The sequence below is a fragment of the Apaloderma vittatum genome, unplaced genomic scaffold (assembly GCF_000703405.1).
Source record: "Apaloderma vittatum isolate BGI_N311 unplaced genomic scaffold, ASM70340v1 scaffold42965, whole genome shotgun sequence".
NCBI classification, from domain to species: Eukaryota; Metazoa; Chordata; class Aves; order Trogoniformes; family Trogonidae; genus Apaloderma; species Apaloderma vittatum.
The window spans coordinates 1-25520 of record NW_009719695.1 but is presented as its reverse complement, the minus strand read 5'-3'; the positions used below and the strand labels follow the sequence as shown (position 1 = coordinate 25520).

At 38.0% G+C, this 25520-nt stretch overlaps 1 protein-coding gene across 1 annotated transcript in view; it reads right to left on the bottom strand.

Moving 5' to 3' along the window:
- Window positions 1-13149, bottom strand: part of LOC104274933 (lipid phosphate phosphatase-related protein type 4) — a 15794-nt gene extending 2645 nt beyond the window's left edge. Inside the window, exons 1-5 of the mRNA XM_009870725.1 lie at window positions 12948-13149; window positions 8754-8883; window positions 6839-7034; window positions 2038-2095; window positions 645-818 (exon numbers count right to left, since the gene is read on the bottom strand). Of these exons, the coding sequence (XP_009869027.1) occupies window positions 645-818; window positions 2038-2095; window positions 6839-7034; window positions 8754-8883; window positions 12948-13028 (639 nt within the window). The 5' untranslated portion in view covers window positions 13029-13149. The remainder of the gene's footprint in view (window positions 1-644; window positions 819-2037; window positions 2096-6838; window positions 7035-8753; window positions 8884-12947) is intronic.
- Window positions 13150-25520: the final 12371 nt, after the last annotated feature.

Sequence of the window (25520 nt, the reverse complement as noted above, 5' to 3'; positions counted from 1 at the left end):
CCTGCTGACAAATACCAACAGGCCTATCCTACATACTCCCTTACAGCACCCTTCCAAGGTACTCCATCTTTTTTAACTCTGTACAGAGGAAAAGCGGAGGAATAACCTGGCTTGGCTATCCTATTTGCCCTGCATAATTTCCCCCAAAGCTTCAAAGTATCGCAAGGGTATAATATTGCCTTTGATTTCTTGCAAGTTCAGCAATTTACTCAGCTGAGTTAATTCAACCATTTTTTTGAGACTATAAAGCCAATGTTGGCAATATAAACTGAAGCTGGCAACAAATACCAATTAATACAATATTTTTCTTGAGTTACGCTTGTAAGTGTGGAGTAGAAAAGATAAGTATCTTAAAGTATTCAGTGAAGTGCATAATGTCAAAGCTGTTTCTGCATACAGTGCCAGATGATTACATATCACTTTGTGCACTGTTATGGTAATTTAAATTGAAATACATATTTGCTTTTTCCTGTTTATTTTTAAAGTGATTACCCTTAACATCATGATCTTCAACACATTTTCACTATATTTTTAATTAGGGCATGTGACCATGATGAAAGGTTTTCATAAAAAATACTGGTAGTCTTATTACAGCCTTATCAGTTTTATTTGCTAAAACTTAGGTACATGAATATTATATTTACCAAATAGAGAGCAATTCCTCCTCCTATAAGAAAGCCACAGTAAACATCAACTGGATGATTCTTATACTGGGTGATACGAGTCAGACCACATATAATTCCGCAGATGATAAAAGCAAAGACCAAGAGTGGTTTCAGAAGTTTTGAGGAGTCTGTTAATGTAGAGTTGAAGTACATCTTGAAAAAAAGAAAAAAATGAAGAAGCAGTTGAAGAAACTTAGATTTATCTAAGAGGATATTAATTTATTGCATTCAATGTTTCTTTCACACATAGATCATTATTACACAGTAATGCTGCAAATAATTAGTTTATATTATGGCCCTGTTAGTTTCCTCACTTGCTGTAGGAAGATCTGAATTCACATGGAACAGGTTTCCAAAGACATAGGCAGTGCTGCTTACTGACATCAATTAGGACAAGGATTTTATGCCTAAATACTGTTCACAGTCAGAGTCTAAATGTTTTGTAAATGTGACTAATGAGCCACTGCTTGTGAAACACAGAAGCCAGATGTCATGCCAGATGAAAGCAATAACCTATTCTAACAAAAACTGCCACCAGATGCTTTAGAGAGCAGTTTCTTGACTGGGGGCCATGATGTCAGGAAGGTGACAAAAATTAAGTGGAGGTGGTTCTTCAGTATTATTCCAAATTTTGGGCTTTCCCTGAGCTCCCAGGATATGTACAATTCCATTAGCAAATTTGAGTAATGGGTTGTTATAATTTTCCTGATTTTTACACCTTTTATTTTTAAACTTCAAGTAGTCACTCATACAAAGACTGTAGCCTATACTGAAGAAATATCATTGGTCAGATGAAAAAAATCAGCTGCGATTGCTACAGGAAGTCCTACAGTTCCCAGCTAGTTACTGCTGGGTTTTATTCTCTTGCTTTGCAGCAACACCTTGGAGGCCTCTCGGAGTGATTGTGCCAGTTCACTCATGCTGTAGTTCTATGGAAATGAAACTATATGACATAAATGTTTGCTCCTTAATGCTTCAAGTTTGAAAGCAGCAAGTCAAGTGAAGGCAGCAATAAAGAAAAGGCAGAACACACAATTTGTATGGTAATTTGTATGGTAAGTTAAAATATCACCCTGTAAGAGTGATATGCACTGGATTTTATACGTGAATGGTATGAGGCACAAAACATACTTCAACGTTGCACTTTTTGCTGCTTCTTAGCACAGAATGGGAAGTAGTTAAATCTTTTCTGTATTCTTAATAGAGCTTTTTTTTTTTTTTTAGCTGTTAGCAGTTTTATTTTGTTTTCAGAGACAATAAAAACTTACATCCATCCAGGACATGCAGGTAACACATCACTTTAAAATATACAACAAATTACTCTCTTACTTTTGTCTTGTATAAATGAAAATGAACAGAGTTGGTTACTCACCGAAATGTACACTGCTGCAAAGGCTGCCAGGGTGGCATGTTGAGAAGGGAATGACTTTCTGCCAAGGAAGGACACTAAAATTATGCTTCTGAGTTCAAATACACTGTGCTAGCATTCACTTGAATAAAAACACTGGGTAGTACAGTCATTTTCAGCTTACGCTTCCTAAGCATTATATGATCAATCAGTAATATTTAATTTCTAAATTTCTTTTTTATAATCTGGAGGACCAACATTAATGAAATGTCTTTGTTTTAAAGTAAATAATTAGCATTAAATTCTTTGTGTACTAAAAAAAGCATGTGTACTAAGAGAACAGTGGGGATGAACTAAAGACTGAATGCTTCATTGAAAAAATATCTATACATTTACTTCTATAAATAAATTTCCATAGTAGCTTTTCAGTAAGTACCTAATTATACAACTTATTTAATGTAAGAATCTTGATCTTATGATTATTCTCACTGACTTCATTTGGACTCTTTTCCAAGTATGGGCTCATATACTTTGATAATCAGGCTTTAACTCCAGCAAAAAAATTCATCATCTTTGTGCCTCCGGTCTGTTGCTCTAATAATGGGAGGATGACAAGGTGACATTCTCTCAGAGAGAGGCAAACTACATCTTTATTTGCTGTGTCTTCAACACTTCATAGCATAATGGGGTGAACAGAGGACCAGACACAGAGCATTTTAAGAGTTACCGGGCCCCTTTTGGAAGCCCACAACAAGAGGGTAAATGCAAATACGTTCAAACTGTGTGAGAGAGTAAGCAATACCAGATCTACTCTTGAAACTGCTGAGGGCCTCCTGTTCTCTCTGAAAAACTGTATACTTGAATGATGTGGACTGGGTCCTAAGTCAGAAATGACAGATAGGAAAATTAAAAGTGACAGCTTAGCTTCTGCTTCTCTGACCAAGAAAAGGAGGTTTTGTGTTCAGTAGTGGCTACACAGAACCATCACATGACACCCTCAAATATTTTAACATTCTTCTAATCGACCCATTTCAATTCTCTAAAATCAACAAAGGAAAAGTGATGGGAACATTAAGGAGCAATGTTTGCACAGCAGAGGGAAGAACTCAGCTGGGGATAGATCCAGTAACACCTGTTCAGCGATGGACATCTAGTTCATAGCTTGTAGAAGCCCTAAAACACCTGTACAACCTCTCAGCTCTAGAGTGAGCAAGAAGCAGTGAAGATGTAGAGCAGTTTCTATCTGTATATTTATCTCCTTAAAATGGCATGTAATGTAATGTTGCTGGTTGTTTGTGAACAAGGATATGTCCATCTTGCAACCACAGCACCTGCTTCCATCCGAGCAAGCTCAGCTTGACATAGATACTTGAACAATTATTCAGCTTCACTGATGGGTCTTGCCACCCTAACTGAGCTCTATGTACATTTTCCTATCAGCACCTGAGTTAGCTTGTTTAAAACACCAAAGACTAAAACATAGCCTTTTACCATTAGACAAAGACCTTTTTCTGCAGAGCAGCAGAGTCTACTTTCTAAATTTCTTTCCTTGGATATTTGTTCTAAATAATTCACGGGCAGTTAAATGTGTGCATGTAGTTCAGTATGAATGCCATACTACAGATCTGAATTTGAGCCGATGTCTCCAGCAACTTCATGACTGGTCAAGATGAAATCAGCAATCAGCATGATTCTTTTTTAAGTTCTAAGGATGGATCTAAATAATTCTTCTTTTTTTTTTTTTATTTCCTTGAATAAACCTTTCACAAATAGTATCCCTGGGGAAGAAGTTCAGAGTTGAGGACAAGAAGATAAAGATATAAAAAAAATGTAAATGTTTATAATAGCTAATCAGCTCCTTTACCCTGCGCAGGTTTTAGTGGAAGCATAGATCTACTTACAGTCTCTGTGGAGCTAATGTGCAGATTCAATTCTATGAATGTTAGTACCATGCAGAATTTAACCTTAATTTGATGGCATTTTTATAGTATATAAGGTGTGTCACTATGATACAGTCAATTTTTTCCTTATTCTATCTTCTATTCATATGCTTTTAGGGCAATCACAGCATGTTACAGACTAAACGCACTCTGTGTACTCTCTAATTTTGTTCATTTATTTGTTATCTTTTAATCTAAAACAAAAACAGTTCAAGCTAAAAATATGTAGCCTTCTTGTATGGCTCTGTATTGAAAGGTCTCAAAGAAAACATATCCTGAACTCAGATGACAGAGTATCACTTTAAATGCTCATGCATGAGGGTGTGTAGAGAGTGAACAATAATGAGAAAGTCATGCTGAGAGAGAAAGGCATACTGAGTCAGGACATCAGAAATGACAGAGGGTAGAGAACTCACGGGAGATCTGAACAGAAATTACTGATAAAGCTCTTTGAAGATAAATAGAGGACACGATGGACAAAGGAAACCACTGGATTTGTGGGGATGTTGCAGAAAACTATATCATATAATGAGCTGGATATTTATCTGTACTTTTCATAGGGGGAGTCCAGAGGCAAATTTCTAGAGCCAAAGTTTCTGAGAAATACAAATAAAAAATTAAGGCCGTTAGCAATCTCAGAACAACAAATCCCTTACGAACTGAAATTACCTAAGCCCTATTAACCTCCTGGGCTGGAGAAGTTATGGTATAACTCCTGTAACAGATGACTGAAGGAAGTATTGAACCAGTAACAAGTGCTGATCGCTTTGGTAAAGTTGAGACAGACATAAGGAAGTAACAAATTATAAAGGAAAAATGCAATAAAATTGACTTAAGGATAAACTAAGGGTGGTGCATAAATCTGAGATATCAACATATGTTCATCTTCTAAAAAAAATAGAAACACAAAAAACCATTGCTTAGCCTTAATATGTTAGAACTAAAGCTGTTTTGGAAAGCCATGACATTTAAACTCAGGAGTGATCCATGGGTTTGGAATGGCTAGAGGTAGTCAGTTCAGTAGGCATCATATCTGAGATGATAATGAAATGAATAGATGTAATCGTTGAAATTTTTCTGCCTCCTCATGTGTAAAGCTACACCAATTTTCCTGGGATACCATGCACATGCAAGACACGGCTTGCAAGCACCGGGCTTCAGTGGCAGAACCCCAGTAACAGTGAATGGTTATGGGAAACGAGACAGTGAGGCAAAGCCTGATAGAGTAATTCTGGTTATGCCTTTCAGCAAAATTATTGTCACCAAATTATTTGGGCCAAATAGAGATACAATCCTTCATTCCAGGTCCATATCGTGTCCACATGTATAAATTGAAAAGATATGGCAAATTAATCAATGCTAATTATGAGTCTTAGCCCACTAAACATTTTTAAGACCAAATACATTGAGGGTCTTTAAACATCAGTGAAATTGGCTTGTCGCAGTGAAGGGAGACAGATTAGGATATTTGCTGCAAGATGCTCACAAAGTGAATGATTCATGACTCCCAAGTGTGTTAGCCATTGAAACAAATGGAAAAGCAAACAACCTGGGGGAGAGGTGCCTTAACATCTAGACAGAACATTTTAATGATATCCGTGTGACAAAAATGTAATGTCATGAGGCATGAAGTTAAAACAGAACCTAGCATCCAGGGCTGCATACAGAACAAGAAATGAGAGCAAAGCTTTTGTGAAATGGATGTGACAGAAGTAACACAGCTGCATGTGTACTAATTAGGAACACAGAAATTATGCAGCTGAGTCAGAGACAGAAATTTTAGTCAGTTCAAGCATTCTATAATTTTGTTGTAACTTCTTTGGAGAGCAGGAGATTTTAAAATGCACCAAAACTTTGAAGGACTGGAAAACATTCAGTGACTGACAGGCGACAGAGGTTAACCTGGTATGGAAAAGATACAGAAGACTACTACTGTATTCAGCAAAGAGCTTCATCATTGCTCAGTAGTGTAGTGCTTATATTTATGACACTTCATACTTGAAGCCCTTGAACTAACAAGCAGCAGATGTACTGGAACGGAACAACTTACTGTCATACAACTGGTATCTTCAAATTCCTTATTTAAATCTATGACCTGTCATCAGTAATTGAATTATCACTATCTTATCACATCGACCTTTTTTAAGAATAAGATATATATATAGAGAGAGAGTCTGGTTTATACTTCAACTTGACTGATAAATGTGTCCAAAACCTACTATTATAAACAATATTAATTTCTCTCCTGGCTATCTAACCAGGGAGGCTAAAGACTAAATGATCAAGGAGGATAAACCACTAGTCAGAAATACCATGAAAGAAAAGGCATGTGTTTGGGTCCACACAGATTCGCACTGTTGCAGTCTTCCTCTAATAAAGGGATTTTTTCAGTGCTGTCAATATAAAGAACTTAATCAACTAGAGAAGCAGAGAACAAATAAACTCCTTTAACAAATCCTAAAATTAAGCCTCACAAACCAGGATCAAAATGCCAGAGCAGTGATGTATGTTTTACAGAGGTCTCAGATAAAGTACTTAGGTGAATTCTTCCATGCCTATTATGGGGAACTTACCCAGATCCCACTGGGAAAACCAGCAGAAGCTACACATATTAATAACTGCAGAAGAAATGGTCTCCTTTGAAGGAGGGAAAATAACTAGGTGCTAATGACTGTGCTTCGAATCTAACAAGTCTTCCAAAGGCCACTGTTGGCCTAATACCTTTATATAGAAAACTGAGCATCACTACAAAGACATACTCTCATCTTTGTTACAAAGAACTGACAATACCCGTTCAGACTTCAACTAGAAAAAAAACCCTTGAAACTGGGGCAGAAAACAAAAGTGAGCATTTAAAAATGTACACAACAAAGGATAGAACCAACCTTCCAGCATTGATAATATTGAGATCAGCTCCTGAGCAAATATCTTCCACAACATACGAATTCTCTGAGCAGGATACATTTAAGGATGTATAGTTAGGCTTGCAAACAGTCAGAAAATATGGTGCCTGATATCCTGTTGATAGCTGTATAATATCAGTAACAAGAGCAGTAGAACAAAGACCAAACACATGAACACCTAGGAAAGAAATCAGTAAAGCTTGTTAACTTTATTACATACATAAATTAGATTAATTTGTTGTGACAAAACACATTCAGTGGAATTCCCATGGTTTGTGTCATTGAACTTGAGAGAATGTAGCTGAAGAATAAGATGTATTTTTTTTTAATGAAAGCTTATTGCAAAGTTGAATTCTTCAGTGTAAAAAATTAAGATTATTTATGCTTGTTTTCTTTCTGTTGAAACTTTACATTTCATTTTGATGGCTTGATGTCCTCCAACATCTTTTCACAGAATTGAACTACTGCTTCAATCTGCAAAGCAGTTTTCTGAACTGACTAAAGGACAGCCAACTATTTAAGGAGGCCATATGTGCTCATCCGGTCCTTGGACTTGCCCACTGGGATACAGGCTTTTAATAATATGGGCAGCTGCCAGTAGATGACTGCTCTGAGGACCTGTTCTCTTTTTCTCATCAGCTGGCAATAACTTTGGCTACCATCCCACCTTTGATATTTATTGAGTACCAAGTCCTTGCCATGAATCCAAATATTTGTCTTTTTGGTAATTGAACAATGTTTTTGTCTGGTTAACAATACCAAATTCCCAAGGCAGCTGAAGTAAATGCAATTGTTTTACTATTAATTTTCAACTCTTCTTCCTTAAGGATTCACCTCTAATTCTCTACTTGCATTCATATAAATTTACTTCTCACCTTAAAATTGAAAGAACGCTAAAGTCATTCAAATACAAAAGAAACTGCAAATTCAGAATATGAATCAAGAATTAAATTCGTGCTTTTTTGAGCTTGTCTTTTTTGGTGATGAAATGAGACGCCATACAGGAAGAGAAGTGGAGAGCATGTGGTATCTTTACTGTCTTCCTTGCTGATGATGTGATCTACCATCCCCGCTGGTTACCTCTTCACTGCTGCTCTTAAGAGGATGCTTTACTGGTCATAGCCTGTATAACTTCTCCTGTCATTACCTCCCTGCCAGACTCTCCTGCTTGTTAGACTGCAGAAACCTAGAGTATAGTTCTCCTACCAAGTTTTCAGTCTGCTGTTCTGCAGGTTGTCTTTGCTAGGCTGCTCGCTCTAATGAAACATCTCTGGAACAGAGAAGACCTTTCCTTTAGCTACTTATTGATAAAGGAAATAATCTGTAAGAACAAAAAATTCAGCTGCTTTTTCAAGTTCATCTTCCGTAAATTACAATGAAAGTAAAGTAAAACAAAATAATTAAACATGTTCCTCTCTATCATCAGGTTGCCAGATTCTAGCCCTTCTTCAGGAGGCAGATAAACACATTCCAGAAAAGGAATGTCAAATCTATTGAGGGTTTCTGACAAGTTTTTACTGTCATGCTGAATACTGTGTCAGGTGGGTTGAATTTTTCTGATGCACTGAAGACAGGCAAGGGAAAATATACACTGAAACTATTGAAAGGAAGTCAGCTCAAGGTGGGCAGAGAAGGAAAAAACAAAGTATTCTTTTAGAAACACTGACAATGGTACAGGAGAGGAAAGGGAAATTGGAGAGTGTAGATGCTGCATTACTGAGTATGGGGCTGCTCTGTTGCTCCATTTGAAGGTTTCTTCCCACATTTTCTGGCAGAAGATCTGTGCCAGTGACAGCCCTGTACTGTTCTGAAAGGCTGTTTCAGAGAAGCAAACCTGCATGGTTGAAACGAAATGTATATGCAAAGCTCTTCTTTGTGACTAACACTTGAAACCCACCAACAAATCTGACAGCTCTTCTAAGAAAAGAATTGAAGTTGCATCCTCCTGCATTAATATTGGCCTCTGTTCCAATCCCATTTCTTCTTTTGGACAGGCAACAGTAGAGAATTCCTTCTCCTATCATTATCTGCAATGACAAAGGAGCCATTAAATTAAATGTAGCAGTTACTCAGAAGACACTGATTGAATTCAAAGGGCTGAAACATAACTCTACCAGAACCAATGCCATCCACTGACATGTACTTGCCTTTAAAAGATTTGTATCAATATGTAAACATTCAGTAATGCAATTTAGCCTGAGTGAGGGCAGTCAAGAAGGTGGCACTGGAATTAAATGCAAGTGGAATACAGTACACAGTGCTAGTGGAATCACGGTCTTGATCCATAGCTGAAATTTGATGCTTCTACAATGAAAAAGTAATAATTAGAAAATCTTGCTTCTAAAATAACACAGAGCCGCCGCAATATCATAGTGCTCCTGAGGTGGTTTTAGCACTCAGTCTTGGCCTCAAGCCTAGCAATTCCTAGCAACTTCTAATCATGTGGCAGTCTGCTCTTCCATATTTGTTTAATTTGGCTTGAGTTTTAACCAGATCTACAGCAGCAGAGAAAGTTCTGTCCTTATGGTCCCTCTGACCACACCGAGCAAAACAGATTATGACTGAAGCCCTAGACAAGAGTTTACAAAGAGAAGAATATAAATGAAAAGCTGTGTTATTTGCTGGAAAATCCATATCCATTTATATGTTTGCAGTCTCAGGTTTGAATGTTTTCCTTGTTAAATCATGCAACGGTTTGGGAATCTGTACAGGGCTTGTACAGGGTTCAAAATAAGGGTTGGGTTGAAATATTGAAATTAATGATACAGTTCTCACCAGTTAGAGGAAATCTGTCTATCCACAGATGCACTGAAAGTTTCTCAGAGAAATCATTAATGTTTCAAAATTAAAAAATAGAGACACTCTAACAGTTTTCAGCCAAGCTCAAGGAAATATCTGGCACAGGGCAAAACACCAGGAAGATGGATTAGCTGGTGTGATAGGCAAGAAAACTGGGAAACAGCAAGGCCTATGTCAAGGAGAATTCAGGGGCTGGTATTTCCAAGGAAACAAACTCTCACATCAGAGGACGTAATAGGACTGAAACTATCAGCAGTGATTTTTTTTGCTTTCAAATTGATTTCCCAAATCAATGCAATCTAATTTCCTGGTGATCTCTGTTAGAAAGCACATTGTTATATTTAAGTAGGTTTTTAGTCAGTGGTTGATAAGGGTTTGAACCTATACTGATATGATTAAATAACTGGCCCTAACATATCTGAATGAACACTAGAAAGTATGTCAGAGGATCAGATTCACAGTTCTTTGAAGCTAACGGAAGTCATGTTGTATTGAGGTATATCTGTATTCTAGACATAAAATATCCATAACAGTCATTTCATACAAGTTCTTTTGTTCCACATGGAAGGCTCTTGTCGTTTATGAATACATACAGAAAATTTCATATATGCCACAAACTGTAAGACATATGTCAATAATAGAGGTAGTAATTTTCTGTAGCACTTCAGAGCTACAGAACAGACCCAGTTAAAAGCTGTTGTTGCATAAAGCCTCAAATTCACAAGATCGTTCTGTAATAATAGCTTGGCAAAATAAATTACAAAATGACAGATTTGTTGCAAAAAAAGTTTACTATAAAGTGAGTAGATTTACTATGTTCTCCAGTCTTGGGGAAAAATGAGTCAACAAAAATAATATATAAAAATATTAAGTCCTACTGAAAAATTTATATAAGTCTTTAAGGAGGGAGTGTGACTGGAATTTGCTTGTCTTCTCTCTCCCGATGCCTGTCGCCACTTTTTAAAAATTTTTTTTATTTATGCTCTTTGGTAATATTTAAAATATGGATTAATCACACCTTTATTTTACTGAGTCTTGATGATCTTCTGCCTCATACTGTAATAAGTACCTGAACTGCAGAGGCTGCTATATTATTGGAGGTCCTCAATTCCTCACATAGCTCGCGCTTTCTTTTCGATATTTTACAGGTTTTATAAAGTGTGTAATTCATTGAAATTTTACTGAAAATGAAACTATAAAATGCTAAATTCTACAAGATGACAATGGCACAGTTGTAATCTTTCTGCATTGAGCGTCATTGTCCCGTTTTTTCCAAAGAAAAAGGAAAAAATTGTGTAAAAGCCCTCTAATTTTTTACTTCAGAAGTGGTATTGAATAATAAAGAGCTGATGCTCTATACCATCTTCAGTGCCTTTTATTAAAGGTTGTGTATTTTGCACTATTAGACCTCATTCTCCAACAAGCATCACATTCATGTTTACACCAACACAAATGAACTATATTTTCCTAAGGCTTGCAGCTTTTAAGTTGTACTTTGAAGCTTCAGGATTTACTTTCTTTACCAATCTTATATTTGATAGGCAAGTTCAAATGTGGATTTGAGTTCCTGACATGGTATGGTTTGGGCTAGTCATCTGTACTGCTGGTAGGAGAATGATTGAAGCAAGAATCATAGAATCATAGAATGGCCTAGGCTGGAAGGGACCTCAGAGATCATCTAATCCAACCTCCCTGTCATGGGCAGGGACGCCTCTCAACTAGACCAGGTTACTCAAGGCCCCGAATAACACATTCTTGTGTAAAACAATGTAATGCTGAAATAACTTCTCTGCAATCAAAGCCCTTAATAAAGACTGTAATGAAATGGGCACCAATCATCTCAACTGAAGGTGTTTGATAATACCTAGGCTTGACATATACTCTCTGAAGTAAAAACAAAACAAACCCTCTACTGTAGCCTACATCAATTCCTTCTATGGGTTTTGTTCTTATCAGAAACACTATCTAAACTCGAGAAACTTGGCAAACTGCAGTACTAAAAAGTTTTGGTTTTGCCACAGTATTTGGTTTTTGCTGAAAGTGTCCCCACCAGAAACACCAGGCATCTCAGGGCCTAGTTCCTAAATGAGTACAATTTTTAGCTTGATGGTTGTACAAAATCCTTCAGAAATCGTTTCTAAAGCAACGAAAATCAAACACAGCAAGAACCGTTTTTAAAAAGACAAATAAACAACAAACATCCTGGAAAGCCAAGAGAGAACACCACTTGGTGATTTTTATACAGGCATCACATTTATAGCTTCTGTAACTACAAATTGGCTAGTATTATTATAAAAGGAATAAAATGGTTGAATTTAAGGGAATTCAGAGGAGCTGGCAGCAGAGCTCATTTTGCAGCTGGCCTCAGAGAAGCACCTAAGGGAGATGTGCCATCATTGCTGTCGGAAGAGAAGAGATCCTTTCAGTAGGTAGACTCAGCTTTTTAGGTGCATGGAGTCACCCACTCAAGGTGGATTTCTCTCTCCATTTGGCTAACAGGAATGGTGTGAGAAAAAGGCTTTTATCCGTGCTGCCCAAATTTAGACACAATGAACTCACACTAGTATATATATATGTCTGAAGGTAAAGTCTTCAGATTTCATTTTCATTTGACACAGCAATTCCAGCAGAGACAATATTCACCTGTACCAGACAATAGGTTTTTTTTCCTTCCTGTAAAATAGTGACCGAACTGTTCATATTCTGACAGGACATTTCTGTTCCACTAAAATCATCTCGTCCCTTTGGGTGAATCATTAAACCAGCCTCCTTTTGCTCCCTCTTAATGACTAACTTGCAATTTAGAGGAGTCCCTGTGCTATTTGGGAAAGTGTAATTGATTTCACTGACACAGCTGACACACCTCACTGAATAAAGCTAGTTCTGAAAAAAGTGGCACACTCAGGGCTGTGAATGAAAGACTTTAATTTCCAACAAAGTCTTGAATTTTTGGTGTATCTCAAGAGTACGGAAATGTTCTTTCTATAAAAGTTCAAATATTTGTACAGCATAATAAGATGATTTTAAGCTACTCTCACCCAACTGTAGATGCTGCTAACATTAATGCCCACAATCAGGGTAGCGCATAGTGTGAGTACATGAAATACTACAGGGAATGTTTTAAGGAGGGTGTCTCCTGTTATAGAAGAATCAAAGACTAATTCAAAATCCTAAGGCAATTAGTCTGGATGACACTCTGCAGCCTACCTGAAACCAAAGGAGCTATTTTCTTTACACCAGCTGAAACTCCGTTAAAAATCTTTAATAAGTGACAGTGGCACCTCAAACTTACCGTGATTGATGGTCCAGCAAAAACGAGGCTAAGCAACATCAAGAACGGAACAGACTCTTGCGTAGGTTCAATGTACGGCATACTCAGACTCTTGTCATAGCAATTAAATCCAGAGTGAACTGGCTTGAAGACATCAGTAAGTTCAAGAAAATAGAGGCTAACAACAGAAGATGCCAATATAGGCAACTAGGAGAGAAGAAAGCAACAATTACTGTTTGGAAATGGAATAGCAATGCTTTTGCAAAGACAATGTAGTCTGTTAATAAATCTCTGTGATGTTTGCTATTTACATCTCACTGCTCCTTGTCATATCCATTTTACCATCTTTAAATAATTAATTCTCTGGAGATATGATACTACTCAGTTGATATCAAATAACCCTGTCATCTACCAAGCTAGTCAAAGCACCCAATCCAATCGGCAGCCCACATAATTTAGCCTTTTCATCTATGAATCACTAATAGAAAAACTCTGTTGTTTTTTTTTTTAAAGAAACTACCAGGACTGAAGTCTTCCACGTGGAGTCTCAGCGTTCTGCTGTTCATTATCACCCTTTCTGGTCCTTTCGCAACATTCTGTCACGTAAATGACAGTGTTTATACCAAAGACAGTTTGAATTAAACTTCAGAATAACAGTTAATTAAAAATAGTATCCAGTGCTTCCCTAAAATCTCAATATGTGACAATATAGTGTTCTGCCTTCATGCATTCACTTTTTAATTCTATCAAAAAAGCAATTAACTTCAGCAAGACTTGGTCTGTTTAGAACCATGATGACAATTCTTTTATGTTCCAGCTTTTTAGTGATTCTACCCTTCGCAATTACTTCCAGTAATTATATAAGAGTGAAGTCGGCCCCTCTGGGGATAAATTCACCCCAGCTTGCCACCAGCTCCTGAAAGCACAGATTCAACTAGCAAGCCTCTGCGGAAGGAAGTCATTCAAGAGAAGAAATAGCAAAGAGGCATTTTGAAGCCCTTAGTTTATAAGTGATCAGAGAGGGCAACTGTCCCCCCAGGGTGGGCATTCAGCAGCATGTCACTATTCTCTGTATCCTCTTCAGAAATGCTCAGGAACGCTTTTTGTTTGTTATTTCCCAGAGTCCTCACTAAACAAGGCAACACTGGAACAACTGCTGTCTCTTCCACTGGGATGCAATGACTCCTTCCCTGAGTCTCTACTGCAGTGAAGGTACCTATGGGTAATACAACGGGAACTGCCTATCTGCTTTCTCTTCTTTTTGAGATATCACATTAACTTTTCCTCCTTGTTAGCTGCAGCTGAAAAGTAAAAGCTTGCAAATACTACATAGATTCACTTAGATAAAATCATAAAACTCTGCTAAGGCTCTTGTGAAAAAACCCTCCTCCTTTACACCAAGCACCTCATGTTACAAGAAATAGATGTCGTCCTAACACAATTTTGGGTGCATTTAGATTACATGATTCTTGCAATGTTCAGTACACATTTACAAAAATAATTGTTTGAAAATCAGTGTTACTCATCCCATTGTATAATGGAACAAAAAAGCAGATGTAAAACTGGACAAATATGCATATTGGAAAAACTACGACTATGGCAGAGATATAACGTTTTCTTCCATTAACTGGCTATTTTAAAATCTTTAAACATTGGGCTTTTAAAATTCAGACATTTTGTGCACAAAATTTAATTCTGGATGGTTAAAGAAGGAGGGTTCTAGCTAAATTTCATTGAAATATTTTTTAACACAACTTAGTTTTTATTTGAAAAGAAGAGCTTATCTCTGATGTGCTCAAGGACAGATTTGAAGAGGGCAAGTTGTATCTTCAAAGTGTTCTATGCAAATTCTGCAGAAGGTGGAGAATGGAGGAATTTTGCCTGTCTGGTTTTGTGTGCTGAAGTTGATTGCACTGTAATGTTGCATATTATAGATGCTCTGATTGTGTAGAAATGGAGGGAACATGTGACGTGTACTGGCGTCTCTAAGTGCCATGAGCATTACCAAAATAATACCAGACATCTAGTAAGTTCACTTCAGTAACTAGCGTATATATATATATGTAACACAAACATATGTATACTTGCACTCATATATTACATTATACATATTATGTATAGTATATAACATACACATGTAATACATACTATGTGACTATATGACTATTATATATGAAATATAGTATGCATGGAATAATTATACACAATGTAACTAAACCGAGTCATACTTCCTGGCCATCACAGGAAGACGTCCAATTCTCTAGCTGAATGCATTATAAGAACACCAGTTCTCACTTCATGCTGGACTCAGTCCCTGATTGACTATAGTGCAAGCACACAGGCTTGGTCACCATGGGCTGGACTGTTTCTAGTCATTATACACACATGCAGGGATGAAAGAGGACATCCCAAAAGTCTTCATACTCTGGGAATAATTAAGATTGTTGTGGTACTGGCTGCCCTTCCCTCCACACCTGCCTGCACAGTGACTGTGGAGCTGTTTGGGACAAGGAGCCTCCTGACCAGAGGCTGGCACAGCACACGCTGCCCTGGTGTGTGCGGAGCTTGCATCGAGTCTTTGCTTCTGTTGCTGGGACACTGAAATTCCGCACAGCATTTGAACCCACAGGTATTGCAACTTCACTTCCGCACAGCATTCGTGCTGTGCAAAAACATCTGAAACAATTGCAATGCCTTTTATTATTAACCATTTGAAAGTCATACCTAATGACTTTGCCAGGGTCCAGGTCCCATGGGGCAAAGCATCTTATAACAGGACACAAACCTATCCCAATGAGCTAAATGGACAAAATAGGCAAAGAGCCTATTGCCCTTCTTTTCAGAAATTGTGTCTTTTATCTATATATCCCCAAAGGTTCATTTCCTAGAATGGAAACAGCAAGAAAACTCATGGAATACGTTTCACGCAGAGTTTCATCTTCATTGTATATTTTTCCATTATTCTAATGTCAAGAAAAGAGAAGCCTCTCCTGGAGCAACAGGCTGTGTTTTACCCACAAGTCCACTTCTGCTATGATTATGGTACTCTTAGGCAGGCAACTGTTTTAAATGGCAATACTGAACTATCAATAGGCAATACTCTTAGGCAGGCAACTGTTTTAAATGGCAATACTGAACTATCAAAAATAGGCAATACTCTTAGGCAGGCAACTGTTTTAAATGGCAATACTGAACTATCAAAAATAGGCAATACTCTTAGGCAGGCAACTGTTTTAAATGGCAATACTGAACTATCAAAAATAGGCAATATATGAAGTCATGTTTTATTGTGAGATACTAAAATAAAAGATGTGGATAATTTAAAAAAACACACTACTGTCTGTAAGCTATAATTTTATTGTTAATTACAAAAGCAGGGAATCATAAGAATTGCATTTTAAGGGCTTATGACTTCCTTACAGGACTCCCATATTATTTCTGACTGTAATTACCCATTCTGCTAAAAGAAAAGAAATAATTCTAAAGGACTATGAATCGCCAACGTAACTGCTTACAATACTAATGAATAGGTTTATAGTCAATTTGCTATATACAGCATGTCAGATCCCACAGGACATTTTTCTTCCTATCTTTTAAAATACAAATATAAAATGCATCTTCTAAAAGTCTAACGTTTATGGGGAAAAAAGCGCAAATGTTTCTAAAATCTTCTAAGCGGTATAACTGGCTATTTAATATATGAATATTTATGGAGTGTTCTGCTTAAGGCAGCAGTAGTTCTGTAATTACAGACTTCAGCTCCCAACACCTTGAAAATGTCAAATATAATTAGATAGTAGAATGTGTATTGTTTTAATTACAAAGTGGAATAGGAATTTTCCTGTTCCTAATTAGAATAATAAAACTCCCAACCTCAGTTCACATATCTTGACTACTATTGCTACTAACAAACCACAAATTTTGCACTGAGTTTGCAAGGACTTAGAACTGAGGCTTGTGAAATATGCTTTTTCTGTACTTGTCTTGACTTGCCTGGAACTTTGTTTATTTAGTTTAATTGTAATAGCAGTTTTTCTAATGATCTTAGAAACTTTCACATATCTTTGGTACAACTTCGCATCATTTTTCTATCTGTATCTAGTAGTTCACAAGTAGTTATTCTGCATAAAACAAGCTATTTATGACTAGTGCAGTGATTCCCAAATGCTATGTCAGGTGCAATATGATGGTGGTGGTGATCATTGCTCATTCTAAGAACCACTTGGGTTCATTGGTATATTTGCTAATGTGATTTTACACCTTGATCTTTCTTTTTTGGTCTGACTTTTCACATTACATCTCAATTTACAATATGTATTATGGTTTACATATGTTTTTCTTCGTATTCTTTCTTACTTCTAAAATCAATTTTGCCAGTTGCAGTCCTGCACGTCTTTATCTGACCACTGGGTGAGTTGTTTCTAGCCTTGAGGTCTCCAATAGGAGCATATGCCCCAGCTCCTACCCTACAGCTGTAATTCTTCCCCATTGTACCCTCTGCAATGCAGGAATACAGGTCTGGTATGAGAGCAGAGGTCTTACAAAAGGGACAGTGGAAGGCCAAGCTTTAGCAGGAAAATCTTATTGGAGTGGTTGGAATCTTGAAGAGAACAACATTGTCCTTTGGATAGCCCAGCATCTGGGCCACTGACTTTTGTCTCTGGCTTTCTACCAGACACACAACCTGTTTTTCTGAACTGCTTGCTTTTGAGTTAAAATGTAGGACATTTAACTTTACTATTCCACCAAGTCTCTGCAGAGCCCTAAATTTCTAATTCAAGGTACTCTCTCCTCTTGGAGAATTTCCAAATAATCAAAGTTTCACTAAACCCACGTTCTGTCTGTAAGCTTTAGAAGCAAGTCATAGCAATCAGATATTGATGGTTTCTTAAATGACACCATGGAGACAGTAAGGCTCAAACTGAAAGAAAGGCAACAAATAAGCACCACCCCACCCTCTACTACACCCCTCAGTTTCTCTTTTACCTTGAAACAATATGTGACTGAATACATACATAATTCAAAACTCTCTGGGAATCAATATCTTCTATAAATTTTCTTCCTACAAAACTGTACACTGGTAGTTATATACCTAAATCTTTTATTTGCCAGCACTTAAGTATAGCAAAGAGTCTATATTTATCTTCAGGAGAATGACATCTTAAAATCCACAGGCTTTATAAGAGTGCAACCACAGAGCATCACATATTCAACTGCCTGAATCTGTTTTGTAGGTTGCAGTTATACGACCCCTCTTTACGTTGCAAAAATGCACTATAGGCATTCTTATGGTGAAATCTTAATCAGATCCGGAGCGGGTGGTGTATTGGCTTGTATTAGTGGCTACCAGCAGACAGTCTTTAAATACAGGTTACAAAAGTGATTAGCTGGGGCTGTATTTCAGTCAGGCTAAGTAGGTGGAAAAATGAAATGCCTCTCTTGTAATTATAGTTGAACACTCAAGTCACTGCTCAGTGTGCTGGCTGGAATGACTCGAGTGATTCTTCTTGAGACTGGATGCAAATGCAAAGCCTGTGGAATTGATTTTTTACCTGCGTGTATAAAAGATAGGAAGAAAAGAGCAGCAGTATGTATGAAGCTTTCAGAGGAAACCAAGACATGATTAGCCAGATGCAGAACAAAGTTAGTACGACTAGCCCACCTGTCACAAAGGGTTAAAGGGTGCCTGATACCTATTTGGCTCTTTTCTATTTTGTAAAGGATTTTTAGACTTGGATGGCTGGGGAATTCTTAGATCCTTAGGTCGTTCTGCAACCCTTCCAAAGCAAGCAAGAAATTCCTGAGCACCAGAGCTGCCTCCCAATGTTTCTCTTGTTTCCTGGAAATTGAGGAATCTTTGTAAGCAATCAAGTAAATAAACAAGACGGCCTCCAAGAGATAGCTAATGAATGCTATTGGTTCCTCCTCATGTTAAAAATACTAGCCAAGTACTTGGGAGAAGGATGCTCTACTTAATATCTGCATTGTATTCACACTGCAAGGCTGGAAGATTCTATTGAAATGGATCATAAATGTCAGTCCTTATGCCAAAAAATTCATGGTCTAAATGACAAGGCACAACAGATGGATGAGACAAAAAAGAGGGCTGTGGTGGGCTGGAGGAAACAAGGTGTTCCTATTCTTAGCCAACTATTCACAGCAACTGCAGCTTTCAACCACCCTGGCTGTTGTTCTTTTGTACTTTGCTGTGAGATTCACAAAAGGCAGGAGGAGAGAATGGATGGAGGACAGGTCTCTTTTATCCTGACAGGAAAGAATACTGAGGTTATGACCATGACTGAATACCTTCCAGAAATAGGTCAGGAAGAAGAAAAAGTATCAGCCCAAATTCTGCCATTTTCTCTTGTTTTCAAGAACCCATCGAGAATCCTGCTTAGCTACAGCAGTGCTGTACCTTCAGCCTCAGTGAAACTTGTGCAGGGCTGCGATTAAGACCAACTGCTTTGCAAACTGGGCTGTTAATGAGGACTTTTGAGAGATAGTACTAAGCACAGGATGGCTGTAGAGCAAGAGACTTGCCTGACCTAAAAGTCAGGTTCGTAGATTTTTTTTTATGTTCTGAACTGAATCCTCAAATGCCTCAGGCTTATAAGAGAAAGCATTTAGGCTTTTCAGAAATCTAAGATTTGCATCTGTATAAAGGCTTTTTGTTTTTATCTCTGAACTTGAGTTTCTTCTGCTTCTTGTCCCTTTTATGGATGCAGGTTTCATCTGGCCCAAAGCTGTTAAGGAACTGGTCTTTTCTCTAAAGGATTTTTACCTCACCATTGTCTTAAGTTTTGTAGAAACTAATTGCAGAGATGTGGTATGATGATCTTTCTTCCCCTAGATTTAACACTATTGGACTTAATTTCAACCCAGAGATTAATTTCAAATCCCAAGTGTCACTGAAATCTATGATCATTACCATTTTGGAAAATTACGTTATCCTTACTTCCAGCATTGATTTTAGAGTTTAATTTAATTGTTCAGTGACTGCTAATTAGAGTCTAGCTTTAGAAATTCAACAGATATCTTTGTGAAAGTCCTCAAACCTCTTGATGTTTTACCAAATCTTTATAGAAAACCTCTCAGCGTGTGTAAGGCCAAAAATAGAGCCGATGCATCAGTGATAAAATTCCTATTTATTTCAGAAATCTCAAAGTCAGGCTGACTGCATGGTAATCCTAAAAATGCTTATTTCTTTTTTTTTTTGATATGAAGCAGCAATTACACAGGGAGAAACCAATAAAATAAAAATTGCTTAACAAAATATATTCTCAGGCAGGAATAATCTAAAAATATTTTAAAATATTTCTATTTAATTAAGCATATGTGCTTAAGTAGAGAGAAAATCCTCAGGCAAAAAATTTACAAAATAAAAAATACTATTAATGCGTATCTATTCATTGTGACTTTAAACATAACTGATGATTCATTATATTATTATTGCACTTGATTACTGATTAATTGAATCAAATATTAGTTATAATCAATTAATAATTACAAACAATAAGATTTAGGATATTGCACTTACTGTTGATTATGAAACTTCTTTTATGTTCCTGCTGCAAAGTTATGGTAAATCGAGAAAAGCAACAATTCAAAAAAATGCAGTTGTTTTTCAGTCAGTGCTACCAAACAACAGCTAGAAGTTTCCTCAAAATCCCACCTCTAGGGGACAAAGCTGCCAATCGCTACAAAATACTACAATTTATTCTACTTTATAAAACACATTGGTTTCCATACCTAAAAAGAACCGAACAAAATTTGGTGGATGCCAGCGCTTCTCCAGCGGCTAAGTGCCACTCCCGAGCACCCTTTCTAAAAACTGAACTTTTTAAGAAAGGAGATCAGCAGTCGAGATACAGTGTTCATAACAGCTCTGCTCCTGTGCAGGTAAGGCTCCGCAATAGGCTGCTCTTTCTTAATTTTCGCTGCAGAGTAACAAATTTTTAGCAATTATATCAGAAAATCACAGAGAGGGGTATATATTTTTGGAAGAGGTAATCATTTGAAAAAAATGAATCTCCTTTCATTTCTAACATATTCTGGCCTCCTTTTACTACTGGGGTATTAGATGAGGAGGATGGTGTAAGTCTGAAAAGGGAGCAAGGCCTTTGTTCACTATGGACTACTCAAAATCTACATTTGCAAAGTAGCCAAACACAGAGGACGATCTTAATGTGGCATTTCCATTTTTTCTCCCAAGACAGCCTGGACACAGCCCTGACACCCCTTTTTGTTCCACTTTTCTGATGATCTTCTGCTAAAAGCTGGTAGCATGCAGGTTGTAGGGCTCTTCTATAAGCACAAAAGCCATGTGGAGGATGTAACATTGATGACTTGTCAATGAATTACACAGCTGCTCTGAATGCGTAGTTGCCTCCTCAGGCCTCAGATAGCCCCATAATATTTTGGGGATGATGGTCTCTAATGCACTATTACAAACAAATCTGACACCTGTCCTCTGTGAGTCAGCCACACGACAAGCTCAGCTCAGTGAGCAGACTGCTAAGTGAATTTCTCCTTCCCCCTCCCCACCCCATGGTTGACCATTTCGAGAGAAAAAGCAGTGTATATGGAAAGTATTACACCATTTCCACAGTATGGGAATAATTCCATCTACTGCAGTTAGGTTTTTTTAATTGTTTTTTCTTCCCACGCCCTAAGGCTAATTTAAGCACAACAGAAAACCTGTAGCGAGAGAAATGTGACTACACTGTGCCTCCAAGACATGGCAGTATAGGTTTACTCTTCTACTAGATCCAAACATGCTGTTCTTAGGAAGAAAGATTTAGCCCCATAGCCCGCTCTCCCTCTAATCTAATTCTAATCACCACACTCCCTCGGCTTTTTGTGTCTCCTGCAGTTACACCTATACAGGACTTGCAGGTGACAAAGTGCATAATTTAAATGTGGTGGGTCATGCGTGGCTGAACAGCTGAAAAAAATTCCATATGACTGAGAAGTGGCACCGAGCTATCAACGACGTGTACAAACACTTGACGCTTCAAACCTAGCTCTGTCAGTGTATGTTAGAAATGAAAGGAAATAAAGCAGCTGGTGCTGAGACACAGTGAACATTCTCTACGTGCGCTTATTCCAATGGAAGCTGATGACCTCCTGTGTTTTGCAGCCTGGAGTCCTTCAATAACAGATCTTTGTACTTGCTTCTGGTGAGAATTCCAGCTCCTTTGGGAAACAAGAAAAATAAAAGGTCTTCCAGTACTGAAAGAAGTGTTTCCAAACAATCCTGGCATGATTAACTCCTGGATGTGCTCTGGAAAATGTAGAAAGGAAAGCTACCTGTATCTGTATGCATGTATCATACACAAGAGTAGAGGATGACACAAGGGAAATATTTAACTGTACATGAGGCATTTTATGAAACAGCTCTGATTTTAGTTCCTGGAAGTTAAGCAACCGACACATGGAGGCTGGGCCACAGGAACACAATTTAGCTGGAGAATAAGTGCATCAAGTAACTCAGATTGACAACACCTCGGCCTTTTGCATTCCCATATCTTGGGCACTATATGAAAGAGTAGTGCCACTGAAGTCAAAGGCAAATTTCATAGTGACTTCTGCAAAACCAGGATTTTAAACTAAGAGTTTCTGAAGTGAGATAGCATGTGTGAAGACAGTCTCTTTCCTTCACCAAGAAGAAATATATCTGTCTGTCCTGCCTCTGAAGTGCAACCATTCTACCTGGAACAGAAACTACAAAACTCTGGAAGTTTTGCAAATTCATAATTAAATGCAAGCCAGTCATATTTCTTCAGTAAGTGAATATACTTATGATATACTCTGAATATCCTGAAAAGAAAGTCAGTTAACAAAAATCAAAACTTATTCCAGGAATGGTAATTTTCAATACCTCTCAGAAGCACGTTGTCTTTTTACCATGAAAATGAATTCCCACTAGACCAGAGGGACTATGAATTTTCATGGTAAGTTTTGCCTGTCTCTGAAGTTCAGATAACCCATACAGCCTAAAGAACCCTAAAATGCCACAAGCATGATCAGGAATAAAACAGGCCAAACTGCCATGCAGTGCTGAACCACATGCTCCAGGTGAGCATGAGGCACAAAGCAATCTAAAACTATTCAGCTCTCAGGAATGTGTGCTGACCAGAGGCTCTGCTGAGCAGAACTATCACCAGCACTTTAACCTCCAATTATCTTATGATACACAGGATAAATCATTAAGTTATTTTCTTTTATGAATCATGAAACTTGAAAAAATGTAATTGAAAATGTGTTAAGATTTATTTCATAATGTTCATTTGTCTCTGATGTTTTTAGACAATGACCCATCCACAGTTTTCAGAAGCTCCATGTCTTAATTTTATCACCTTTTCATTTCTACATCTTCCAAAGCTCTAGCATGATTCTCCTTTTGTTTTCCCTGTGTAAATGAAGAATAGCTCTAGTGACAGCAATGACTTAAGAGAGGCATGCTGGTTTTATGTTTTAACTCCATTGTTGGTAATATCTGTCAGTTTGAATTATTCTTATTTTAGACTGAAACCAAAATCGGGCCCAGCGTATTTCGTTTGAAGTTAACCATCAGTTGGCCTGCATACATTCTATGTAATCATATTTTATCCAATCCTGAAAGGATTTGTTTACAGTATAGTCTCATTCATAACATGTTCTTAAGGATCCTAATAGCAGAAAATCCTCAGAACCGTCAAAAGTGTAGCAGTTTCCTAATCAAAGTTTAGGCTCAGGTGTATTGCAGTTAGTTTTTCTCTTGATGTTGCTTTTACTTGTACCGAATACCTGCATGTTCATAGGTTAAAGAGGGGCTGTAAGTCTGCAATTCAATAGTTAGAACTTGCTCTTGGGGGAGAAGGGCTTGAGTGGGACTGAACAACACAGAAGTCCTAAAAGTTCATTAGGAGACCACTCTGTAAAGTGAGGACTCTGATTCCCTCTAAGAGTAGCTGCGTGTTGAATAGATCTCTTCCTCTTTAGATCAACTGTAAATGACTTGCTGAAGGTCTTCCGAGCGCACATCAGAACGGAGAACTCGCCTGCTTCGTGTAGGAGCTGTACACAGAGCTCCATCGAAGCTCTTCATTGCGTGCAGAATCCCTTGCCTTATTCCTTGTAACAGCTACACGGACCTTCTAGGGGAACTCCAAGTATGCAGTTAACATTACATAAGGCAACTCTTGAGCAGCAGGCACATGTTTTGTGCTGATGCTCTGTATTTCATCCCATCTTGCTGCAGGCCAAAGCACAGCCCACCCAACAGCCCACTTCTGTTGTGTCCTGCAGGATCTCCACGTTAGAGTGCATAACTCTGCATCAGAGATATGCCTCAGCTGAGGTCCAGCAATGTCCCTTCCTGTCCGGATTCCCAAAGCAACAAAAATAGCACAAAGAGTGAGCAAGGCCCTATCTTTTTTCAGGGACTTCTCCAAGCTTCATCTCTCCCTTCTATGCAAAGCTAATCTAAGATACATGGTACATCAAGTGCCTTACATGCTTTTCTTGAGCAGACCTAATAACACTGATAGGACATGTCTGATGTTTCCATATAACCACCTTTTGCAGAGCTTTTCAGTTGGTGCTGCCTGCTTTGCATTAGCTCTTAACCATGTCCAGGTGCTTAGGGAGTACAGAGGACAGAGACACTCCATCCACTGTTACTTAAAATCCCTTCTCAACCTGACCCCTTCTGCCTCCTAGAGAACCTTCAAAGCCCTTCACATGCAGCTAGAAGAAAATAATTTTTGTTTTATATACCCAATGTTCATATTTTTATATTTTATACATCAAACATTGTATAAATTTTTATGCCTTTATTCAGCATACCAGTTACAGTTAACTTACACCACATTTCCTGTTAAGTTCTTCACATTATGTTCACAGTCTCTTCCTGAGGTAAGTTACATGGTGCGTCAAAGTGCCTCAGTCACTTCCCTGTAAGTGGGCTCACCTGAAGCACTTTGCTGAACTCGTAAAACATTTTTACTTTCCTCTTACAGCTGTGCTGCTAAGTAAATCCACATCATAGAAATTTCCTTAAGCTTAAACCGTGTCTACTCATGATCTTATAGAAGCACATAAACGACTGTACTTTCCAGGGGGGCTAAATGCCTTCAAGTGACACACCAAGCAGCCAGTGCCTCTGCAGCTCCACCTGCTACCAGCTGAGCAGCCATAGCAGGTTTTGCTCTTTAAGATGTGCCGAGAACCTCATTCCATTTTTGGAACAGACATTTTTAGCTCTGTTAGAGAAAGCATCTAATCCAGGGGTTGGTAAAAACACACCACTGATCATAATTTTGAGGACATCTCTATTTTCTTAAGCATTCCCTTACGACTGTGATTTTCATTCTAGCAAAGCACTGCCAGCGGTGCTTGCCTAGAAGCCAGCCCTCCTCGAAACATGTCTTCCTCCTGAGAGGTCCCTGCGCAAGCAGCACGATTTAGTGGAGCAGCCCTTTCAATCTCCGGGTAATTCTCAGAAATAATTCCCGCTTGTAAAGACCGCAAAGAAGAGGGTCATTTACGCCTTCTCCCTACGGAGGGCTGAGATGCCGATCTCGGCGAGGCAAAGCAGCGCTCAGGGGTTCT